Here is a 23708-nt window from a genome sequence, read left to right on the forward strand (position 1 = left end):
TGATATTGGCCAAGGGAAGGATGTTATTGAATCTCTTGCAGTCAATCCTGGAAAGATTGCTCCCTTGATCCCATTATGTCGTTGTGTTGTAAACACAAGAGTGAGAGGCCTACGAACTGATATGGATAGCCTAAAGCAAGCTCTAGAGGCAGAAAAATATATTCAACAGAAAGGAATGTTTATTTTATCTACAACACTTTCGGATGGTGTTTCACAAGAGGTGACAGATGAAATTGAACAATCATGGGATTCTTGTTAGAGGGATGTAAATGCAGAATTTGAGGCACAGATTGTTGATGATGCTGATTGGTCATTTTTGTCTCGAAAGATGTTTTTTGTGTGGGAGGGGAATCACCGTACTGTTGCATGGATGTCTCTAATTGAGGAGAAATTCAAGACATCAAAGGCATGGCATATTCGAGTTTTAGCAAGTTTTATTACTCCAGAGAAAGAAACAGAAATGAAGCTAATAGCTGCTCTTCAAAGGTTCAATCTGTAAGTGCGAGTTCTTACTTATATGTGTTACCTTTTTTCGAGCTTTTAAGGGTTTTGTGAACAATTCTTAATATGTTTGAAGCTATGTATTTTTTATTTTTCAGCCTTAATGAAACAGCAATTATTAAAACAAATCTCAAGGATTATTTGTTCAACACGAAGACAATGTGTTCATGTGATGAGAATGAGTACTTATCACTTTTTTCTGAGGAAGAAAAAAAGACACTTGAAAAGCATAGGGCAAATGAAAGCAGTAAAGGATCAAGTACTTGGTATCCTTTGACATCTCTGATGCTAGGGAGAATGGTATTTGCAGTAAGTTTCATACCATTTGTCATGGATGTCTTTTAAATTAGAACTAACTAATTCATTGTACTCATTCATCTCTTTGGAATATATTTTAGCCACTATACAAGCAAGATTATGAGGCAAAGCTAAAGGAACTTCAGCCAAATTTGAGTGTTGCTGATATGGAGAAATCACTTAAAAGTATTCGAAAGGATGTGAATCTCAAGTATGGTCGAAAAATGATCAAGGTATGGTTAATTTAATGATTCTTAACATAAAGTTGACTTTTTAAAGTGTTCAAGTGTTTTTTGAGATTGGTCATATGATCTTTGTTTACAAAATGATCAAGGTATGGGATATGCATGTATTGTATGATTAAAAAATACAGTTGAGTGTGACGATTGCATGTACTGTTTATATGTAGATTCTGTCTATTGTCAAACCAACAAATGGTGAAGATTGGTTTAATATCTTGTGGAGCCTCCCATTTGATGATAAATCATCCATTGTCACATTGGAAAAGTTGTATAACATCTCCATTGCAAAAGTCTCAAAGGAGACACAACTAGCAACCCTCAGAATCTTAGGGTCAGATTCAAATTTGAGAACAAGTTATGGGATGCCAAAAGCTGATAGAGAATTCATAAAGTGGATGGCGAAAGAGGCATGGATGGATCAGTTGCTTTGTGAATCTGAGAGGTTACTCTCTCAGGTCTTGGTTGCTAGTCAACAAGCTAGCTTTGTGCTTCCTCAAGATCCTACGTTGAGAGAGTATTTTGGGGAAATACAAGCAATGAACAGACTTGAACTTTATGAAGATTTAAAGGATTCAATGACTGTTGCTATAGCTGCAAAACAGGACAAATGGAGATGACGAGGGCATCTCGACGATTGGTATTTAGGTAAGCAATACATGTTTTTTCCTTTTCAATTAAAAATCCATCCTTAAGTATTTCGCTTTTGTACTAAGACTCTTATTGTATGCAGATTCTTGCAATCCTTAAAAGCTGTTGGTAAGATTGAAAAATTGTTGCCCATATGTCGAGTATGGACAAAAATTCAGGACTTAAAATTCTGTATGTACTCTCCAAACATGATAGAAAAAGAAGGGAAGCAAGTGCTCTCTGAGTGGGAGAGAAAGAACTGCCCGTGTGGTGGCTCGATATGAAAAAAGGATGTTGCATCGACACAGCATAAAAAGGGAGAGATGGGTTCATCAAGCTCAAATTCAGTCCATGAGGATGATGTAGTCATTAAGGTTCAAAAAACACTTGAGAAGATGACTAAAAAGGACAAAGATTCAAGTATGGAACTAAAGAAGGGTGGTAGGCCACCAAAAAATCCTGGTACTAATAATGGTAAGTTCTCTTGATCTTTTTTCAAGCTATTATTTGTTTGTGTAACATATGTTGTTATCACTTTGTGTCTTTACATATGTGGTGTGGGTACAGATGTGCAGGTATTGCAGTCTACACCCATTCTGAAAGGATGTAAATGGAAAGATAGGTCTGTCCGCTTTTTGTACATTCCATTGACCTCTCTAACTTTGAATCAGAGTGGCACATGTGATGCTTCACATTGCAAGGTTTGGTGCTATGATTATGTCGAGTTTGGGAAGCAATTGTCTGTCTCAAACGTCACACAAGCCTATATAGACATGAAGGAATACTTTGTGGGTCTTGGAGGTGAAAGAAAAACAAGAAATGGTAAGAGTGTTGCTTGGGCTGCAGATTTTGTCATTATTGATCTGCCTACACAGCTAGAAGCTCTTGGAGTAGAGGATTCCACATCTCCATCTTGGAATTTATTAACAGAGGACCATGTACGCTACTCCTTGCTAGTAGCGGCCACAGTTGTTTCAGATTCTGGCTGGATCCTAGTTATGTGTGCTCCTCATGTTCTTCATTTGGTTGAGCATTATGCTAGGATCAGTAGATTGGAGTTTGCATGTCGAATGTACATGCAATGCTTAGATGCATATTGCACAATCAAAGTTGGTGGTATTGATCATAAGGTGAGACAATTGTCATACAATGACCTGTTGAAAGAATTTATGCTCTCGTATAATGAAATGGCTTGTACTAAGTATATGTTTAATTCTTTTCTTATCTTTAGGTGGATGTTGTGGTTTTATGCCTTCTTCATCGGGCTGGTATGTCTTGTGTTTGTAATCCTGGAAATGCTTCCGTGGTTGGTACCAAATTGGGCATTGCTTTTGGAAGTAGTTTGTTTCATCATTATTTACCAACAAGTGAGCAGACTATAAAACATGGAGAGAGTATTCCATGGAGAGGTGCATTGGAGAAGGCTCCATGCATGATGTTGTACTTCTTGGAGTTCTTGTGTCCAATTTCTGGACATGTGGTGGACTTAGGTACTGGGACTGGTTCTATGCAAAAAGCATGCATGCATTCAAGGAGAGCATGCTTATCTATTGAGAATGATCCTGACATTTGCAATTCTATATTGCAACCATTTTTGGATGGACAGAAAGGAAAGGGAAATGTGTTAAGCAACTATGGGACTCTAAATGATTCCGAAGATGTGGAAATGGTTGTTAATCTTCCAGACGACTAGTAAGTATGTTACTCTCGTGTTTAATCTTTTTAAACTTATTTGTTGGAGAATATTATTATCAATGAGGCATTGATATTGATTGATCTATTTTAGCTTTTTGCCTTCTTATGCAGGTGCTATGGCTGAGATGATGTGTAATGACATTGCATTCAATGCCCCCATCAAAGAGAGAAGGCTTCGTCGCAATATCTATGTGGATGACATTAGTAAAGAAGATTGAGTCTAGTGATTTGACATGAGTTTTTCCCTTCAAGCATTGAGTCTAGTGATTTGACATGAGTTTTTCCCTTCAAGCAATTCATTTTGCTTGTGATGCCCTAGTATTGAACATGCATAACTTTTGTGGTGTCTTACACCTATTTCATTTGCTAGAGATGTAGTAATCATATTGAAGAACTATTAGTACATCATGTGAGTACCCACCATGAACATTAATCTCAATTTTGAGCATGTTGGTTTCATAAAACTTTTTCTATTTGCTAGAGATGTGATAATCATGTCATATCTTAATTAAGGTTTGCATGTCAAAACTATGAGTTGTGTACAAATGATCATCATGGTGAATTGAATCTTGAAGTATCTCCTTGCAACTAATAAATGTTTCGGCATAGATGCATGCAAATTTGCACCCTAAATTCTTCACCATGTGACTTGCAATCATTTCATCATCACTATCTATCATGGTAGTATGAATGATGGATGATGTAGGTGGAGGGTGTTGAAATGAAGTAGACATGAAAAGTAGTTTTGTGAATAAAGGGATCTTATAAGCCCTAAATACTATTGGAAAGAAATGTAATTAAATGTATAAAGCATCTTTGTAGGGTAGTTTTATGACTAAAGGGTGTGTGATGTTAGCGGCATCTTTGTGGGGTAGAAATGTATATAGTATCTTCTTGGGGTAGTTTTATGACTAAATGGTGTGTGATGTTATGATAAAATTGTCTACGAAATCACAATATAGGCCATGCTCAGAAAAATGTGCTCAGACCAAGACGTTCAGAGAAAAGACATACCCGCTATTTTAGTAACTCATGACTTCCCTTTGCAAAATACCAATAACTTGTGCAATAAAGGATAGGAAACTCTGAGGCACACCTCTTGTATTTTGATGTAGTAACACTATTTAATATTCCTTCCCTATAATGAATGTCCATGTCTAGATCTTGCATGAATTTTTCCAAAAGGCTTTTGTTATCCCCAAGTTCTACTTGATGGATTGGTGTTCAAGCAAGGAAACAAAACAAGTCCTTAAAGATAATAAAGCCTAGATTTTAGGGTGCATACATTTTCTTATAGATCCTTTTTCAATATTAGCCGACAACCTTGAGTAGTATCAAGGTTTTGGATTTCCAAATCTATTGGTTTAGCATCGTGGAATAAAGCTAAACCTACTACAAAATATCTAATGAGAGTGTCAATGCTATTGGTTAAGCATCGTGGAATAAAGCTAAACCTACTGCAAAATATCTAATGAGAGTGTCAATTACAAAGGCATTCTAGGATTTTCTATCATCAGAAAAGAGGCATCTCAAACCTTAAACCTAAAAGATTCAAAAGCAATGTTCAGTTCTAGCATCCATGTTTCAAACTACATTGTTTAATGGAATAGTTACAGAGCAACAAGGAGTATAAGAAACAGTTTTGATTCTAAGAAAGATTAAAATGTCTCATGATGCAAGAAGTGAGTTGCAAAGAGGGGGGGTTGGGTTCACTCATATAGGGTTAAATAGAAGGGATTTTTTAAATATTTTTGTACATTTTCAAAAATAACTTATGAAGGGTACCATCCATCAGGGAGTAGTCACACATTGAATACATAAATGGTGTGTTTTATTCATGAAAAATTCAGAGAAGGGGTTTTTAAAATAAACTTTGATGGCATATGCTATGGAGGGTTCATAGTGAACACCTCGAGAAATGGGCCAATGGAGAACTTTCAAAATTCTTTCCATATATATGCTATTGCCACCCTAATAAATTGAATAGAGAAGATAATTAAGGGGAAATAAGGTAGGGTAGATAAATAAAGGGAATATGAAAACACACATGTATGCATTGGGTGATGAGAGAGGGATGCATTGTTGCATCTTGAACATGCAAAACTTTGCCCACATATGAAACTTGGTCCTCTTTGAACTTAGAAATTTAATTAGCCATGTAATTTTGTTAATCTAAAATTTAATTAGCCATGTAGTTTTGTTAATCCAAAATTTAATTAGCCATGTAGTTTTGTTAATCCAAAATCGTTCTCCTTTGTTGTTGAATTCATGCTTGGTTTATTGTTTGCAGGAGGTCACACTGTAGGTTTTTCACATTGTAACCAATTCATGAATAGAATCTATGGATTCAAGCAAGACCCCACAATAAATGGCACGTATACAGAGCAATTGAGGTAGGCGTGTCCTAATGTGAACTTGGACCCAACAGTGGTGGCCTTCAATGATGTTAGTACACCTAGGAAGTTTAACAATGTGTACTTCACCAACTTGCAACATGGGCTAGGCTTGCTCACTTCAAACCAAGCTTTGTGGGTGGACCCTCGTACTCAGTCCATGGTCTCCAATCTTGCCATCTCGGAGAGTAATTTTTTCAATGCATGGGTTTCTACCATGCAATAACTTAGCCTTGTTGGTGTCAAGATTGGCAATGAAGGTGAGGTTCATCATCATTGTGATGCCATCAATTAATCTCAACATAACCTCAAATTTTTTGAGAGTGCATCACTAATACGTGTGGTTGAATGGAGAGCCTCACTATTGTCATCAACTATGATGCTTGAGAGCTTGAGAGAATTTTTGTCCAAGTAGAACCCTCCTCAAGTCCATCATGAACTTTTGTTCAACTAAAACGCTCCTCAAGTCCATCCTTCCACTCTATTAAACACTCTTTTCTAACCAAGTGTCGAGTGCGAATCTCTTGGAAATCTAGGATACACTTGAGTTTATGTGGAAGGCAAAGGGGTTCAATGAAATCTACCAAAAAACCTATGTCGACCATGCTATTATCTACTTTGAGTCCTTAATGTAGATGATTCACATGAAAATTGGGATGCACCGTAGAATGTTGACAAGGAAGAGCTAATCTACAAGAAGTATCTCCAACTCCCTTTGATATTGTGAATGGACCACATTATCAAGGAGGTAGCTTTGGGACTTCAATTTTCAAAGATTTGGAGTGTTCCTCTAGAACTTTAAGCACACCTCCTAATCACCCATTTCAAAAGTACCAATCTTCAATACTTGTCTCCATAATTCTTATAATGATCTTTAGCTCTCTAGACATTAGCTTTTGCATCTACTACTATGCCATTTTGGCCTTCAATAAAGTTTTAAATCTTTAGATTGTTCTATAACTAAACTTACACTATGGGAGCACGCGAACCATACATTATCATGAATAGAATTTTTCCCATGGTTACGGGTATCAATATATCAATAGATGAAAAGTACAAAGATAGTTGTGGTAAACTATGACAAATCTAATCGCCAATCAAAGGTAAAAGTAGAACTATGTGTATGTATCCTGGGTGGAAAGGAAGTAATAGATCCCTATTTTGCAAAGACCTTGGTTAGCATGACATCAATTGGCATCACCAAGGACTTCTAAATATTAGTGACATCATCTAACCACTCTTGACAATCCTTTGTTGACAATCCTTTGTTACTTGCATCTTCTTGTACACTACCAGTTCATTGTTACATGGATGGCACCATCTTGACCTTCAAGTATCGCTACCTACATTTCCTCCCCTTTTCTTTGATTTTTATGGTATCCTTCAAGCTTCTTCAAGTTGTGAGAAATCCTAAAAAGTAATGGCCTTCAAAACTACAAAATTGACCATTAGTACTAAGAATGATACCTTATACTTGGCCAAAATTTTCTTTTCCAAAACTAGTGGAATATGTCACTTACTACTTAAGTCTACCTACTGGTAGTGCACAAGAGATTGGCAACTTACCATCCTCAAGCTAATAGCCAAGCAGAATGCACAAACAAGATTTCGTGCATGGTGCTTATACGAAAATTGTGGAGAATTCTAGAACCGCTTGGGAAATGAAGCTACATTCCGCTTTATGGGCTTATCGTGTGGCATATAAAATAGCTTTAGGTATAACTCCATTCAACATGGTGTTTGGACTGGATGCAATCTTGCCACTAGAATTCTTGTTACCAACCTTAAGAGTTACACAATAGTTGAAATGGAAAGGCCATGAGCTATCTCATCATCTGGATGAGCTTGAAAAGCTAGATGAAATATGCTTGAGAGCAGTAGCGGTGGGAATGTATGCTCAGAAATGAAGGCAGAAGCAATTCCATGATGCACACATTAAAAATAAAGATCTCAAGAAAGGGAATTTGTCCTAGTTTGCATGTTAAAGCAACACTCTTCAAAACTAAAGAATAGAAGAATGGGACCATATGTCATTTATGACATATCCACAAGTGGAGCTCTTAGATTAGCATTGCTTGATGGTGTACCCATGGCCAATTGGATGAGCAGATGTCAAGTAAAGAAGTATAATGAACCTTTAACCACAAAGATCTTGCAACACCTTTATGCAACAAAAGAATGGCTACACTCAGCTTGTTGTCAACAGTAGAGGCAACAATACAAGAAGGAAAGAAACATGTGCAAAAATTGAAGGCAAAGTGAACATTTGACAACCAAGCGCACACACACATAGCTTCACAAAAAAGCACAAAAAAGGATGCAATCACCTTCAAGAGACCATACATAAATTTAAATTTGGGTTCACAATGTCTATCGGGAATTGCATTAATTGACATGGGTGTGTTGATTTAAACTCCATAAGCCATGAAACTTAGAAAAAGTTGGGGCGACCCACACTAAAGCACACTAAGGTAACTTTTCAAAGTTATACAAGGGAATCAAGCAAAGTACAAGGTGTTTTTGAGTTGCAATTATTTGTAAATGGACTAAACCTTGCCCACCATGAGTTCTATGTATTACAAAAAGGAAAGATGATTTCAGAAGTTATCTTAGGTCAAGCATGGCAACGAAAATATAATTGTAGACCATTGTGGAAGCATGATGGCATTGAGTTCATTGTTGAAGATAAAGATGCTTTTGAGCCTTTAACAAGTGGCGTAGCTATCCAAAACAATTAAGAAAAAGCTAAAGGCAAGGTGGACACACCAACATCAATAAAACTAAAGACACAAGAACTCACACCAAAGGATGCAACTACTACAAAAAAACACTTGTGAAAGATGTTGTAGACTAGATAGCCCAAAAATGTACTTCCCAAGGCAAGTTACTTAAGTGGATTCCAAAAGCAACACGCCAAAAGTGGTAGAAACGTGTAATGAAGATACAAACAAGAACACTCCCTAGAGAGAAAATAAGTGAGTAGCAAAGACATCAATGCAAAGCATAGGCAAACACTGAAAAGGAAGCGTACTCACTAAAGCAAAACATTTGGATACCAAAGAAGCTCCTTGATGCACAAAGAAACTAAGAGAATATTTGGATACCAAACGAAGCTCAAACCACAGGTTCTCGGTGCATAAGTGAGACCACACGTGTAAGAAAAAAGACAATCCATCGCAAATATGGATTTAGAGGAAAAAGATGGATGTAGATGCAACAAGAAGTACTCAAACAAAACTATATATCATCAAAGATCTAGCAAGGCCAACCATTCAAGTGTGGAGAGATAAAATTCAACCAACAGAGCTAATGGAGTCAAAACTCCTTCTATTGTGGTCAAAACATGTCATGAGGGGTTGACTTAGGGCAAAGAGTCACATACAGTATTGGAGAACATTGAGTCACTTCTTGTTGAATCTGGTTCACATTTGACATTGTCCCAGATCTATTAAATACACATGGGCATACTCATGCAAGAGTTGATAAAATAAAAATTTGCAAGAAAATGCAAAACATACTCTTGAATATGCTTGAAAACAATGCCCATTTTTACCTGGTCTAGCATGTCCTGAAGCTTATGTTTTCTGTATGTAATGCCTACCCCCCACCTATTTAAAGTCCTGTGGATATCATAGATCTTAGCAAAGAACCTGTGTGTGCATGGGTGGTCAAGAGGTACCTATGCAAAGCCGTGTAATGTGGCCCTGTATGCAACATAGTCAATGCATATTTAAATATTATGTTGTGCAAGAAGAGGTCTTGGAGCAATGTGGTCGAAGGGCTTCCACTAGCAAAGCTTGTGCACTCTCCCTCACCTTTAACCTACATATTTCCTTGATTTCCACACTTGTTTGACCAAATAGTAGGATTTGTAGTTGAAGTGCCTTCTCTTTGATCATGTCGTGGAGGGATTGGTTTACCTAGTTTGTAACAAATAAATCAAGTTTCAGATTTTGAATCTTATCCAAACGAGTCGAAATTTGATACCACCTATTTTGTTGTGCTTTGAATATCATTTATGTAGTTTCAAGTATTTTTTGGTGTGTTTTTTATATTTTTTTTTTGTTTTTCTTTTATTTTTCTTATTTTTTATAATAATTTATTAAAAAAATAAAAAGAGCAAGCAAATGAGCTCTAAAAAAGATTTTGACTACAAACACCTGATCTATACCACAAGGTGAAGCAACAGAGCAAGCTGTTGGGGTGGTAAAGCCCATTGTGCCAGCCCTAAGTAAGTGGGCGATCGGACACCATTCTTTCTAGTCTAAGTAATAAGGACTCTCTCAAACCCTAGTCACTCATTGTGACAAGGAGTCCACATCTTGTGTCTTCTTCTTCTTCTTCTTCTTCTCCATCTCTGTGCTACTCCACATGTACACACACACCCTCCGCACGCACTCTTCAACTGGTATCAGAGCAGATTCGAGCTCTAGGGTACCACCACCAGCACACAAGGTCACGTTCTCAGAATAACAAGATGCCCTTCGATGAGTGCATCGAGGTCGACATACACTTCAGGAAAGAGCGAGGCCCTCGGTCTGCTCCAAAATTGCATCTGAGCTCATTTCGGGCCCCGTTTCGACACTGTAAGTGCTGCACAGGCATTTTCATCATTTTCTACAGAAGGTTGATTTTTTGCACTTTCTGCAGATTTGGTCTTTCTGTGTGAAAGACAGGTTGTAGGTGCAAAAACCAGGTATATTGGTTTAGATCTATAGGTTGTAGGTTACAGAAATACAGGTTACAGGCCTTGCAGGTCGTCACCCAGATTGCAAATTTTAGGTGCTGCTGTTTCGTTGGTTGGAGTCAAGATTTGTGGCTTAGATTTGAGTCATTTGCATAGTAAATCTTGGAAGACATAGTGTTTATGTGTTTATGCATTGTTATAGCACATACTAGTGTGCTTGTTACACGTATTTGGGCTTGTGCCAGTTGTATGTGAGCGTTGTCTCATCTGGCCTTATGGTTTGCCCTATGTATGAAATTGTGGAATGTATCTTTGTTACAAGGATGGAATGCAGCCTTTTGTGAGGGTCGAGGTGAGGTTTTGTCGAGCTGGGAGATTCTTGGATGTTGAGATCTCTTTAGTGATACAGGTTTTTGGAGCGATCCCTTCACAAATCCCTTAAAGTTGTACCTATGTATGGACATGTGGTAGTCAGTGATTGGACTGCAGTATCACTTTGCTGTGTATATGCATTTGCTAAGTGGTATTCTTAGCTTACTTATGCATATAGCTGAGTAGTGTTCTCAGCGATTATATAGTCCATACTACAGTTTGCTTTGGTTTTGATATCCAAATACAGCCGAAACTATTCAGTCAAAATTTGGTTACGCAGAATTTTAAGCTACACAGAAATCTGCACGTAAGCTATTCCAGGGTTAAAGATGGCATCCTCTTCGAAGAATACATCCTCTTTCCTTATGGCAAAAATTATGTGACTTATATGAGAAGCAGAGTGCAACTTCTCAGGTTTATTGGCTGAAACAATTGGTGACTTGAAGATGAAGGAAGGGACGTCCATGTCCAATCATCTTAATGAGTTCAACACCATTTTATTGCTGGAGAGATGGGATACCTTTTGGATAGCTCTTAGTAATTCTACCCCTGCTGCTGATGGTCTTACGAGTGCAAATGTTGAAGGAAGTTTGCTAACAGAAGAAGTAAATAGAAAGAATATGGAACCAGCCAAGGGTTCCAATGCTCTCATGGTGAGAGGGAGATCCCATGCAAGGGGGAAGTCTACGAACAGAAATCAGTCTCGTAGGAAATCACGTGGTCACAACAAGAAGGACATTGAATGCTATTATTGTCACAAGAAAGGCCACATGAAAAAGGACTACAACAAATGGAAAAATGACAAAGGAAAGGACAAGAAGCAGGATGAAGGCAAAAAGGAGATAGGCTCTAGTGTGAAGATTGAGGAAGTGAATTCTGTACGTGTTATTCTGTACGTGTTGGATGAGGATGGAGAAATCCTATTCACCTCATGTATAGATGTTGCACAACTTGTTGCCATGGATTCATATGTGTTCAGTGATTGGATCATTGATTCAGGTGCTTCCTTTCATGTTACTCCACATCCGGAGTGGTTTATCTCATATGATGCATCAAGAAAAGGTTGTGTATGTCTTGGTAATGACTATGCATGTCAGATTGCAAGAGTTGGCAACGTACATGTAAAGTTTGAGAATGGATCCTCTTTCATCTTAAAGGACGTCAGACATGTGCCATAGTTGACAAAAATCATGATTAGTGCTGCAAGACAATTGGATGATGCGGGCTATCATTGTCAGTTTGGTGATCACTCTTGGAAGATCTAGGGTTCTCTTATTATAGCCCATGGGCCAAAGTGTGGTACTTTGTACACACTTCATGTGTCATCTATTAAAAATCATGTAAATTGTGTGACCGAGTAGCCAAACATCCCTTTGTGGCATCGTCGGTTGGGTTATATGTCTGAAAAAGGAATGAAAACACTGTCTCATTTTGGTTATGTCCCTCGCTTCAATTTTTTTGATTTTTTTATGTGTGAGCATTGTTTATATGGTAAACAAACACATTCATCACATAGAAAAGTGGGTCAACACAAGAGTGAGCCACTAGAACTTGTTCATAGTGATTTATGTGGGCCTATGCCTACTTTATCTTTGGGTGGTGCATCATATTTTGTCACATTCATAGATGACTTCTCATGCAAGGTGTGGGTGTATCCTTTAAAGAAAAAGGATGATGTTCTTATAGTGTTTCAGAAGTTTGTCACCCTTGTGGAGAATCAATCTGGCAAGAGGCTAAAGTGTCTAAGAACTGACAATGGTGGGGAATATGTCTCTAAGGCATTTCAGTCATTTTGTGATTCAAAAGGAATCAAGAGGGAATTGACTACCCAGAACACTCCTCCACAAAATGGCATTGCTATTGAGAGGATGAACCGTACTATCCAAGAGAAGATACATTGCATGCTATCCAATGCAGAATTGCCTATGGGCAGAGGCAGTGTGTACTGCTGTTCACCTCATAACAAGGTTATAGATGAGAAGGTTGCTGAAGAGCTTTGGTCCAAAAAGCCACCTTCTTATAAGCATCTTAGAGTTTTTGGCTACGAGGCATATTGCCATGTTCCCAAGGAATTTTGGGACAAGTTGGCTCTAAAGTCAAAGAATAGCATTTTTCTTGGCTATGGTGATTCTGGTGAGATGGGCTACCGCTTATGGGACCTAGAAGCTAGGAAGGTTATTCGTAGCAATGACGTGTATTTCAATGAAGAAAAGATGTATAAAAGGCCTACATCTACTGTGGAGATATGAAGGGTTATCTTTCAAGAGGATCAACATGTGCATGATAGGCAGTATGCTGGTCAAAATAAACAACAAGCAGTCCCTAATGTACTTGTTGAAGTGCAAGGTGATGGAGTGGAACAACAAGTAGTTCAAGCTCAGCATGTGACTAAGGAGGTCTACACATGTTTCACATCCTCCTGATCGTTATGCTCCATCTCTTTATTATGTCATGTTGACAGATTGCAGAGAGCCCTCCTGCTATAAAGAGGCCATGCAAATGGATGATAAGAAGAAGTGGGAGAGAGCTATGCAATCGAAAATGGACTTGCTGCTTAAGAATGAGACCTGGGATTTGGTGAAGTTGCCTAAGGATAAGCAAGCATTACCATGCAAATGGGTCTATAAGATGAAGGTTACACCTAATGATGGCAAACCAAAGTACAAGGCAAGACTCGCTAAAGGCTTTAAGCAATAGCAGGGCATTGACTTTGATGAGATCTTTTCTCCTGTGGTCAAGATGACTACCCTGCGGGTGTGTTCTTGGGTTGGTTGCTAGAGAGGACATGGACTTGTCCAAATGGATGTTAAGAGAACGTTCTTGCATGGTGACCTTCATGAGGATATTTATATGCAGCAGCCACCATAAGGATTTGTTGAGAAGAGCAAGGAAAAGTTGGTGTGCAAGTTAAAGAAGAGTCTTTATGGCTTGAAACAGGCACCAAGAGAGTGGTATCATAAGTTCCACTCATTTATGCTCTCTCAGGCTTACAAAGGAGTGACACGGATCAGTATCTCCATACGAAGCGAGCTCAAGATGGTAGTTTGCTGATTTTGATCCTTTCTGTGGATGATATGCTAATTGTCGAGAGGAATAGTGATGAAATTTCAGACTTGAAGTCAAAATTATATGCACATTTTGACATTAAAGACTTAGGTGAGGCAAATCACATACTTGGTATGCGCATTCTGCGAGACAAAGCTAAGAAATTGCTTTATTTGTCTCAGACTGAGTACATCTCAAAGGTGCTCAAGCATTTCAATATGGAGAGGGGGAAGGCATTGAGTACTCCATTGCCTCCATATGTGAAAATAAGTCAGAATGATTGCCCAATTTCTAATGAGGAAAAGGCTGAAATGGCAAAGGTGCCTTATTCATCTACTGTTGGGAGTTTGATGTATGCTATGATTGCCACACGTCCATACATTGCTTTTGTAGTGGGAGTGGTCAGTAGATACATGTCAAACCATGGCAAGAAACATTGGGAGTGGTCAGTAGATACATGTCAAACCCTGGCAAGAAACATTGGGAGTTAGTGAAAGGGGTCATGAGATATCTGAATGATACAAAAGACATGTGCATTTGCTTTGGAAGTCTAGAAACAAGTGTAAGTGGTTATGAAGATGCAGATTATGCAGGAGATTTGGACAAGAGAAGGTCCACTTCAGGCTATGTTTTCACATTCACTGGGGAGGCACAGTTGGACACCATTCTTTGTAGTCTAAGTAATAAGGACTCTCTTAAACCCTAGTCACTCATTGTGACAAGGAGTCCACATCTTGTGTCTTCTTCTTCTTCTCCATCTCTGTGCTACTCCACATGCACACACACCCTCCGCGTGCACTCTTCACAGGCCATGGGCCATTTTGACAACATTCAAGTTTTTACTCATTAGCAATGTTCACGAAATGGCCATATTAAGCTGATTGGGTCACCCAAGGTCTGATTGATGAACTACATAGTGAACAATGTTGTCGATTTCTCAAGTTCGCATAGAACCAAAGAATCCTAGAGACAAGTGAGCCTTGTGTCTTGCATAACATTAGGCTCCAAGATACATGCTATGTGGACAAGGAGAACTTGAGAGCCTTTTAAACCGGTGTGTTCATGAGAGAATTTAACACATCGAGGGGCCAAAAAGTAGAAGTCACAATACTCCTTGAAAATTTCAGAAGAATGCATCAACACAAAGATGTAATGGGAATCTTCGAGAGAGTGCATCAGTATTCAATCTACCAAGTTGGAGGATAGACTTCAAGAGAGCATACTAGCCGATAACAACCATTGAAGAAGGTGGCCAAGTGCACATTGATTGACAAGGATGCAATGTCAGCATTGTCTCCATAACTGAAGAAACTGTATGGCTAAGGCACTCCAACTACCACAGGGTTATCAAAGTTTAATTACAAAGCTGATGAAGCCAAGGTGACATTTCTAATGATGGGTAAGCAGGGCACAATTCCAATTGGGAAAGGCTGATAGGTATACACAACCACACCGAAGAGTAGCTCACACCTTCTCTAGGTGTTCTTTCAAGAAAATCAACATCTCAACAAATTTTGCAAAATTAATATTGCATGATTTGAAAGCCCATACAAGTTCCACAAAGATAAATAACAAGCCTTATCTCAATGGGGGCCTTTTTTTAACAAGACTATGACTTATTATGCCCTTAGAATGCTTAAGGATCTTCTAGCACCACACACCATGGAAGAATGGATGGCATTGTGAAAGCCTTCAACAAAAAAGACCATAAAAGCACCTAAGTCGCCAACAAGGGCCACAAGGGGGCAGAAAATGGTACAACACCTGAAGAGGAGGAGCCTGAAGACATAGACATAGATGAGTCTTCGAAGTCTTCCTTGAGCTCTAGTGAAAGTGAGGAGGATTAGGAAGAAGAAGATCCTATTGGAGCATCTTGCTCATCCCAAACATCAACAAAGATGGGACAAAATATTGGCTGAGAGAAAGCAAAGAATAAAATGACAAAGACAAGTTGGTAGTTCATCTGCATTTCAAAGTCCAAAACCACAATCAAAAGAAGAAGCAGCCATAGCAAGAGCAAGGCTAGAGCAATGGTGAATGCATCAACACCAACTTCTTTTTCACAACACTGCTAGTCTACAAGAGAGAGTCATTCATGTGTGGAGAAGGAAGCGAAAACTCTTCAGCTACAAATGCAGGACAAGGATGAAAAGATTGCAAAGCTTGAGGGTATAATCTTGTGTTTAAAAGAGACACCGTTAGGTGTAAGAGAGCGCAAGAGGAGCATCTCAACCATAGAAACTCTTGCTCCTAAGGATGGTGCTCGGAAGAGAAGGTTTACAGCTACAAGGTACATTTTGCACTATGACCAATTCCTTTTTATCTTATCTTAATATTTTGGTTTTTCTATTGTAACATTTTTTTCGTGTCGTAGGAATTTTATTCAGGAGACATGTGGCAGCCAAAGCCAGGAGGACTACATCCATTTGCTAAGCGGTTGCCTCAAAAAAGCTGATATCATAGCACTTCTACGAGCACCGAGAGGAAAACATATTAGCGATGCAGTCACAAAGGAGGTGATGCATAAGTTTTCCAATCTCGTGAGTGATGTTGATGTGCAGAAGGCATGTGATGAGGTGGGAATCAATACAAAGGGCTACATTACACTACATGGCCTCCTTAAGAATGCTTTGAGGGAGCGAGGAATTACTGAGAATGTTTTTCCAGTGCCCACAAGGTGAAGCTTGCTAAAAGGGCTTCCAATGAGGATGCATTCTCCCAACTAGGCCGCTACTTGCATATAGAGGAGACAATGCCTTCGGCTGTCTTCAAGCATCCTCCACAGGGTGTTAGGAAAGCTGTCTTTGGAAATAATCGGGTGAAACATACTGATAAAGGGTTTCCTTACACAATTTCAAATAACATTTTTGTTAACTTGAAGAGGCTTCAAGAAGCAATGGTACCTTTTTATGCTTTGTCTAGTGAGGCCACAATCATGTACAGAATTTTTCTCACTACAATTGTGTCTTTGCTTATTGCCTGTTAATTTCAAAGTATTGGGAGAAAAGGTGGTGCTTGTGCTCAAGCTCGATGAGTGCCAAATTGTAAAGCAACAAAGACTAGAGAGGATGAGTGTGATGCTTATGAATGAGGCATTATATTCTACAAATCACACATCTCTGTAGAGTAGGAAGTTCATCATCTGTCCTTAGTGTGCAATCAGAGAAAGCGTTTTGGTGGCTTGGTGCAATTGAGGTGCCCAAAGAAACAAATGTAGTGCTTTAGTGAATTTTTGAATGGACACCATGGATAAAAGACATCATTCGGGTACAATTAGCTGGTGAGAAGTTACAGGTAGATGGGCTAGGGGAGTTTGAAGTTGAACGGCACCTGGGTGGCAATCTCAAGGCAATCAAGTGCTTACTAGGTTGCAAGCAAGGGGAAAATTCTTTGTATCCTTGTCCATTTTGCACAAAGGGTTATAAGGGAAATGCACACACAAAAGGGAGAAGTAACGAACATGATGTTGATATTTCACATGCTTGGGAGCATTCGGTGTTGCAATGTTCTATGCTAGAGGAACCTGTTCGTGCATTGAAGGACTTGAGTTGGAATCCTATCATTGACTTTCCTCTCACAAATGTGCATTTTTGCACACTTCATGCCTTCATGTGCATCTTTGATCGCTTGTTGCTGAAGCTTCATATAGACTATGCTTTCACAATGAAACCTATGGAGAGGTCACATGAAGCCATCTCCAAAGTGGAAGCCCTCTTAAACTCTATTGGTTGTCATGGGTCCAACGTTTCCATCGTCCCCACTGAGAAGAAGAATTGAAGTGCACATGAGGTGGCCCCAGCATGTAAGATCCCGGTCTCCACCGCGCAACAGATTCGGGGTACTAGCAGCGGAAGTAGCACTTCATGCGCGGGGCAGGGACCCACACTCGGGGCCTCGCCCACGGATATCCGGACAAGAGACTAATCCGTCGGTTTGTCCAAAACCGAAACCGGAAAAACTTCCTTTACCCGGAAAGCATGGGCGATTCCACCAGGATAACTCTTAACTCTAACGTAGTCAAGATCATTATGGATCAACTGATCTAACTGCACCTTTAACGGTACTTGGTCAAATCAAGGAAGAAACTTGCACTTGGATCATTGGGATCAACGCTTTTTTCCCCATCAAGAGAGGCACAGCCGTTGATTCCTATCCATAGAACAATTTCTATCCGGGATTTACTTCATCTATCGTAATAATAGAAATTAAATCTCGATTTACGGATCCATCAATCCAGCCTAACCCCATCCGATCCCATGGGTTAGCCAACCGCCCAACCACTGTAGTGATGGGATCCAATTTGGAATTTGGTTAGGTTTTGTCCCGGGTACCAAGGAAAAGAGTTCCAAGGCCCCCTAGCCGGAAGTTCATGCAAACATAAAACTAGCCACACCACTTACACACCCAATATGAAATTGCCTTTTTCTTAGCATCAACTAACTTTAAAACAATCCTTTAATGAAACCATAGTACCACTGATCACAATCTTCCAATTTATCCGGTTGATTCATAATTTCCCAGCATTCCTTCATCAGAGTATCTATGGCATCATTGGCAACTAGAACGCTCACCACCTGTCCACACAGGGGCCTTTTCAATAGTTCCTAGCCCATAATACTCGGCAAAATAATCACTTATAAAAATTCAAGATGGACTCTCGTTGAAGATCAGCAAGATCAACCAACAGATCCATATAAAGAGCCATGGACTCATCCATTGAAGACCAGCAAGGTCAATCAACCAGATCCATGCCCGGTTTCACAAAACAACTCTTACTCCTTGTTCCAATATCTTCCTCGACGCACGCGTGGGTATCCTGGGCGACCCAGAGCCCGAGCACCGTATGGTCAGCACCCTCTAGGATCCTTCGCAGGTGACCTAGCGCTTCACTCATAGGCCGCTTCCTTGGTCCCTCATCCACCGTACCGGAAGCTCACCATTTAAATCGAACCGAGGCTGGTCAAGACCTCGGTCGACCTTGCTACGCGAGACGTCCTCCATTGACTCTCCGTCAGCAGTTGCAACTTTAACAGTTAGGTCTTCATGACCTTAATCCACAAGATGGTCAAAATGCTTCCCCAGCATTCTTGACATAAAACACTCATTTACAAACAGTCACAAAATACAGTTTCTAAATCAAACTCTTGTCTTTCCACATTATCCCTCCTTAGTCCACATTACTTATTCCACATTCCATTCAATGTGTACTCATTCTCATCCATTTCCTCATATCGACGACATATTAATTCACATTCACATTCATACATCCACATTTACATGGATACATCCATTTTCACATCCTCATTTATACATCCACATCCCATATCCACATTCATACATACACATCCATATCCACATCCATACATCCACATTCACATTCACATCCACATTCACATCCTCATTTATACATCCACATCCACATCCATATTCACATCCATACATCCACATCTACATGCATACCTCCATTTTCACATCCTCATTTATACATCCTCGTCCCTTATCTACATTCATACATACACATCCATATCCACATCCATACATCCACATCCACATCCACATTCATATTCACATCCATATATCCACATCTACATGCATACATCCATTATCACGTCCTCATTCATACATCCACATCCACATACATACATACATCCACATCCACATACATACATACATCCACATCCACATTCCCATTCACATCTATACATCCACATCTACATCCACATACATACATACATCCACATCCACATTCCCATTCACATCTATACATCCACATCTACATCCACATTCATATACATCCACATCCACATTCCCATTCACATCTATACATCCACATCTACATCCACATTCACATCTATGCATATACATCTTCATGCATACATCCATTTTCACATTCATACATCCACTTTCACATTCATACATCCATACTCCCATCTCCACATCCACACATCCACATACATACATCCATTTCCACATTCCCATTCATGTAACCCCATATGTCTTCACATCTAATCTTTTACATCACATCCATTCTCGCCCTATCACAACCCATATACATCCTATTCTATCACATACACTTCTTACCTCATCCCATACACATCTTATCACATCTTAATTCATCTTATCACCTCTTATCACCTCTTATACACCTCTTATCACATCCTATCACATCTCATATCTTATTTATAGAATACAAGAGAATTCTTATATTTGATATAAGATTTCTTTACACATTTACTTATGCATAAATTCCATTCAAGGAGATTAATACTTCTGAAGAAAAATCAATCTTTTATGCATCTTCCTATGCATAAATTCATGAAAATGACACTTTTGAATTAAAATTCAATCTTTTATGCATCTACCTATGCATAAATTCAATTTAGATGAGAATGACACTTTTGAATTAAAAATCAATTTTTTTTTTATGCATCTTCTTATGCATAAAGTCAATTTGGTAGGAATTACACTTTTAGAATAAAAGAATTTCTCTTATGCATCTAAGTTATGCATAAAATCCATTTATGATGAAAATCACACTTTTAGTATAAAAAGAATATCTTTTATGCATACCTCCATGCATGAAATCCAATTATGATAAAAGTAACACTTTTATAATAAAATAATCAACTTTTATGCATACCTCTATGCATGAAATTCAATTATGATAAAAGTCACACTTTTATATAAAAATTTTCCTTTATGCATACTTCTATGCATGAAAATTAAAAATGATAAAAGTAACACTTTTGATATAAAAATTTTCCTTTATGCATACTTCTATGCATGAAAATTAAAAATGATAAAAGTAACACTTTTGATATAAAAATTTTCCTTTATGCATACTTCTATGCATGAAAATTAAAAATGATAAAAGTAACACTTTTGATATAAAAATTTTTCTTTTATGCATACTTCTATGCATGAAATAAAAATGGTAAAAGTAACACTTTTGATATAAAAATTTTTCTTTTATGCATACTTCTATGCATGAAAATTAAAAATGATAAAAGTAACACTTTGGATATAAAAATTTTTCTTTTATGCATACTTCTATGCATGAAATAAAAATGGTAAAAATAACACTTTTGATATAAAAACTTATCCTTTATGCATGATATTAAATTTTAATTTCTCCATGATTATAATGAAATTCTTTCAATTAATCTAGGATGATAATTCCTAGAATATGGTAGGAAGTCCTCTTTTTATACTTTGAATGAAATTATTTTATGCATAATTTTTATAAAAATTTTGCCATAGCTCCGCTGCTATGACTGATAAATCTCAATTTTTCTAAGGGATAAAGCTTATCATTAAGGAAATAATTAAAATAATCTCTAATTGGATCCTTAATCCATAATGGATTGAATCATCAATATACATAAACTAAAAGCATAGAAAAAAGCCATTAATTTGGCCTCAAGCATAGCTTAATCTTGGGTTAAGGAAAAGCTTTATGAAAAGCTTGATTTGGATTGAGAATGGGTCATGAGTATGACCATTTCTTGAGTGAGAGAGAGAATTTACATAAAAATCATTAGAATTTAAACATAAATGAAAATTAATCTCAATAGCATTTATTAAATTATGTAACTCTTCACTACTATTCACCAATAAACTTCAATAGCATTTAAAAACAACATACCAATTAAGCTTCTCAAGCTTGAGAGGGGTTGAGAAGAGAGAAACATTAAGAAATTATAGAAAGATCAATATTCACTAATTACCTTACAACTTGCTTGATTCTTTGTTCATGGTAGAGGCCCCCAACCAATCAATTGGTTAAGTATGTTGATGGAGCCACTAATGGGGATTGAAGAAAGAGGGAAACTCCAAAAACTAGTGAATTATTAAATGAATTCACAGTTCTTGGCTTAGGTGGAGTAGAGTAACGATGCATAAACACTATCTATTTTTCAATAAGGGGGAGGCTTCTGTTTATAGGAAAATTTGAGCTCCTAACCAAACAAACTGATTCTAGAATTTTCTAAATCAGTTTGGTCAATATTTGACCATTTTTAGGTCAGTTAAGCTAACTTTTTGGAACTAGACTTGAATGAGGAGAGAGGAGAGATGAAATATCTCAATTTTTATGAGTTTAAAACTCATTCAAGCATGTGAAATATGCACCTCCTTTAAAGAACTCCCCTTCCTTACATATGTGTCATAATGGAATCATTTTAATATTGCTCATAGTTTTTTTACTAATAAACCTTGTACATTTTCAACTCTTCATCTTATGTGAAATATGCACCTCCTTTAAAGAATTCCCCTTCCTTACATATGTGTCATAATGGAATCATTTTAATATTGCTCATAGTTTTTTACTAATAAACCTTGTACATTTTCAACTCTTCATCTTATGTGAAATATGCACCTCCTTTAAAGAATTCCCCTGCCTTACATATGTGTCATAATGGCATCATTTTAATATTGCTCATAGTTTTTTACTAATAAACCTTGTACATTTTCAACTCTTCATCTTATGTGAAATATGCACCTCCTTTAAAGAATTCCCCTTCCTTACATATGTGTCATAATGGCATCATTTTAATATTGCTCATAGTTTTTTACTAATAAACCTTGTACATTTTCAACTCTTCACCTTATGTGAGCATTTACTCATTTTTGGGTATCTTCTTTTTACAAATTTGGATTTATCTCTTCCCTACACATGGATTGATGCTATTGGCCCATAGGAACCTTAATTGGACCATAGTCTAAAGATTTTTGAAAATCTAGACCCTTAGACTAAGGTTCTTTATACCTATTTCCAATTAATTCCAATTGCACATTGGAAAATTCTTTTTGAATTTCTGTTTCAGGGGAACTCATCTGAATTATAAGAGATATTTTTCTATCCAAAAATATTCAAAATCTGAATATTCTCTCTCTAGAATATTTTCTCTCTCTAGGCTAAAATAGTTAGAAACAAGGTCTTTATATTTCTGAAGAGGGATTGATTACAGGGGAAGATACTAGACATCAAAAAGGGGTTGGGAGAGGAATCTTACATTCTACCCCACTTAAAAAACGCGAGATGCCCTCATCTCGCAAACTGGGGGTAATTTCGCAAGATTCACGAATATGAGACTTAGAGAAAAATTTTAATCAAGATTAACCACCAAGATAAGTCTTAAAGAGAGCAAGATTCAAAATACGAACAAGATTTAAACTTTATTCATTCTCGAAACTTATACAGTAAAGATAGAGGAACTCTTTACACTTCCATAAGCCCGTCCATCATATGGTCACAAAAGCAGTCCTCACAAGCTGCACAAGTATAAGGTAACTCATCTATGGGAATGATTCTGTGGGTTATTGCTGCGCCTATCTCAGTGGTATGAGGTGTTCTAACAAAAGGACCTCTGAGAGGCAAGCCAAAAACGGGGTAAAGGCATATCTTCTCATGAGGAAGAAAACACGCCAGTAAGAAGACCCGCTCAGAAAACCCAAGATGTCTTGATCTCATGACGCAGTAGTATCGAGGACCCAAACCCAAGGCTTCGATAACCATGGCCAAGCAGACATTGTTACGAAAGTGCTGCTGACCCCAGGGTGTTACCCTAGTTATGTCTTGATAGGTCCGCCATTTGGTCTGCGCTACAGAAGTTCCTAGGTGAGGAAAAAGTGAGCGCTCATACTGTTCTATAAAATCCTTCTTCACAGACTCACTTGCGTCTTGAAGGTGAGGAATCATTATGGATAAAACTAATTCTTGTTGCCAAGCCATGAAGGAGATTAAGAAAGAAAGGAGATCGATGGGAGTAAGATTACTGTGAACGACAAGTAAAAGTTACGACTTATATAAAGGAAGGAGCTAGCGTAACTTAGAAGCTAACGGTAACT

General features: G+C 38.0%; 1 protein-coding gene across 1 annotated transcript; it reads left to right on the plus strand.

The window, feature by feature from the left end:
• The first annotated feature begins 278 nt into the window (after positions 1-278).
• Positions 279-1657, plus strand: LOC147625516 (uncharacterized). The gene is made up of 4 exons (XM_086816994.1): positions 279-495; positions 600-810; positions 900-1031; positions 1208-1657. The coding sequence occupies exons 1-4, from the start codon at positions 329-331 to the stop codon at positions 1655-1657; spliced, it is 960 nt and encodes a 319-aa protein (XP_086673120.1). The 5' UTR covers positions 279-328.
• The last annotated feature ends 22051 nt before the right edge of the window (positions 1658-23708 follow it).

Source organism: Cibotium barometz, chromosome 23, assembly GCF_041138505.1.
Source record: "Cibotium barometz isolate CiBa-2024 chromosome 23, ASM4113850v1, whole genome shotgun sequence".
Lineage (NCBI taxonomy): Eukaryota > Viridiplantae > Streptophyta > Polypodiopsida > Cyatheales > Cibotiaceae > Cibotium > Cibotium barometz.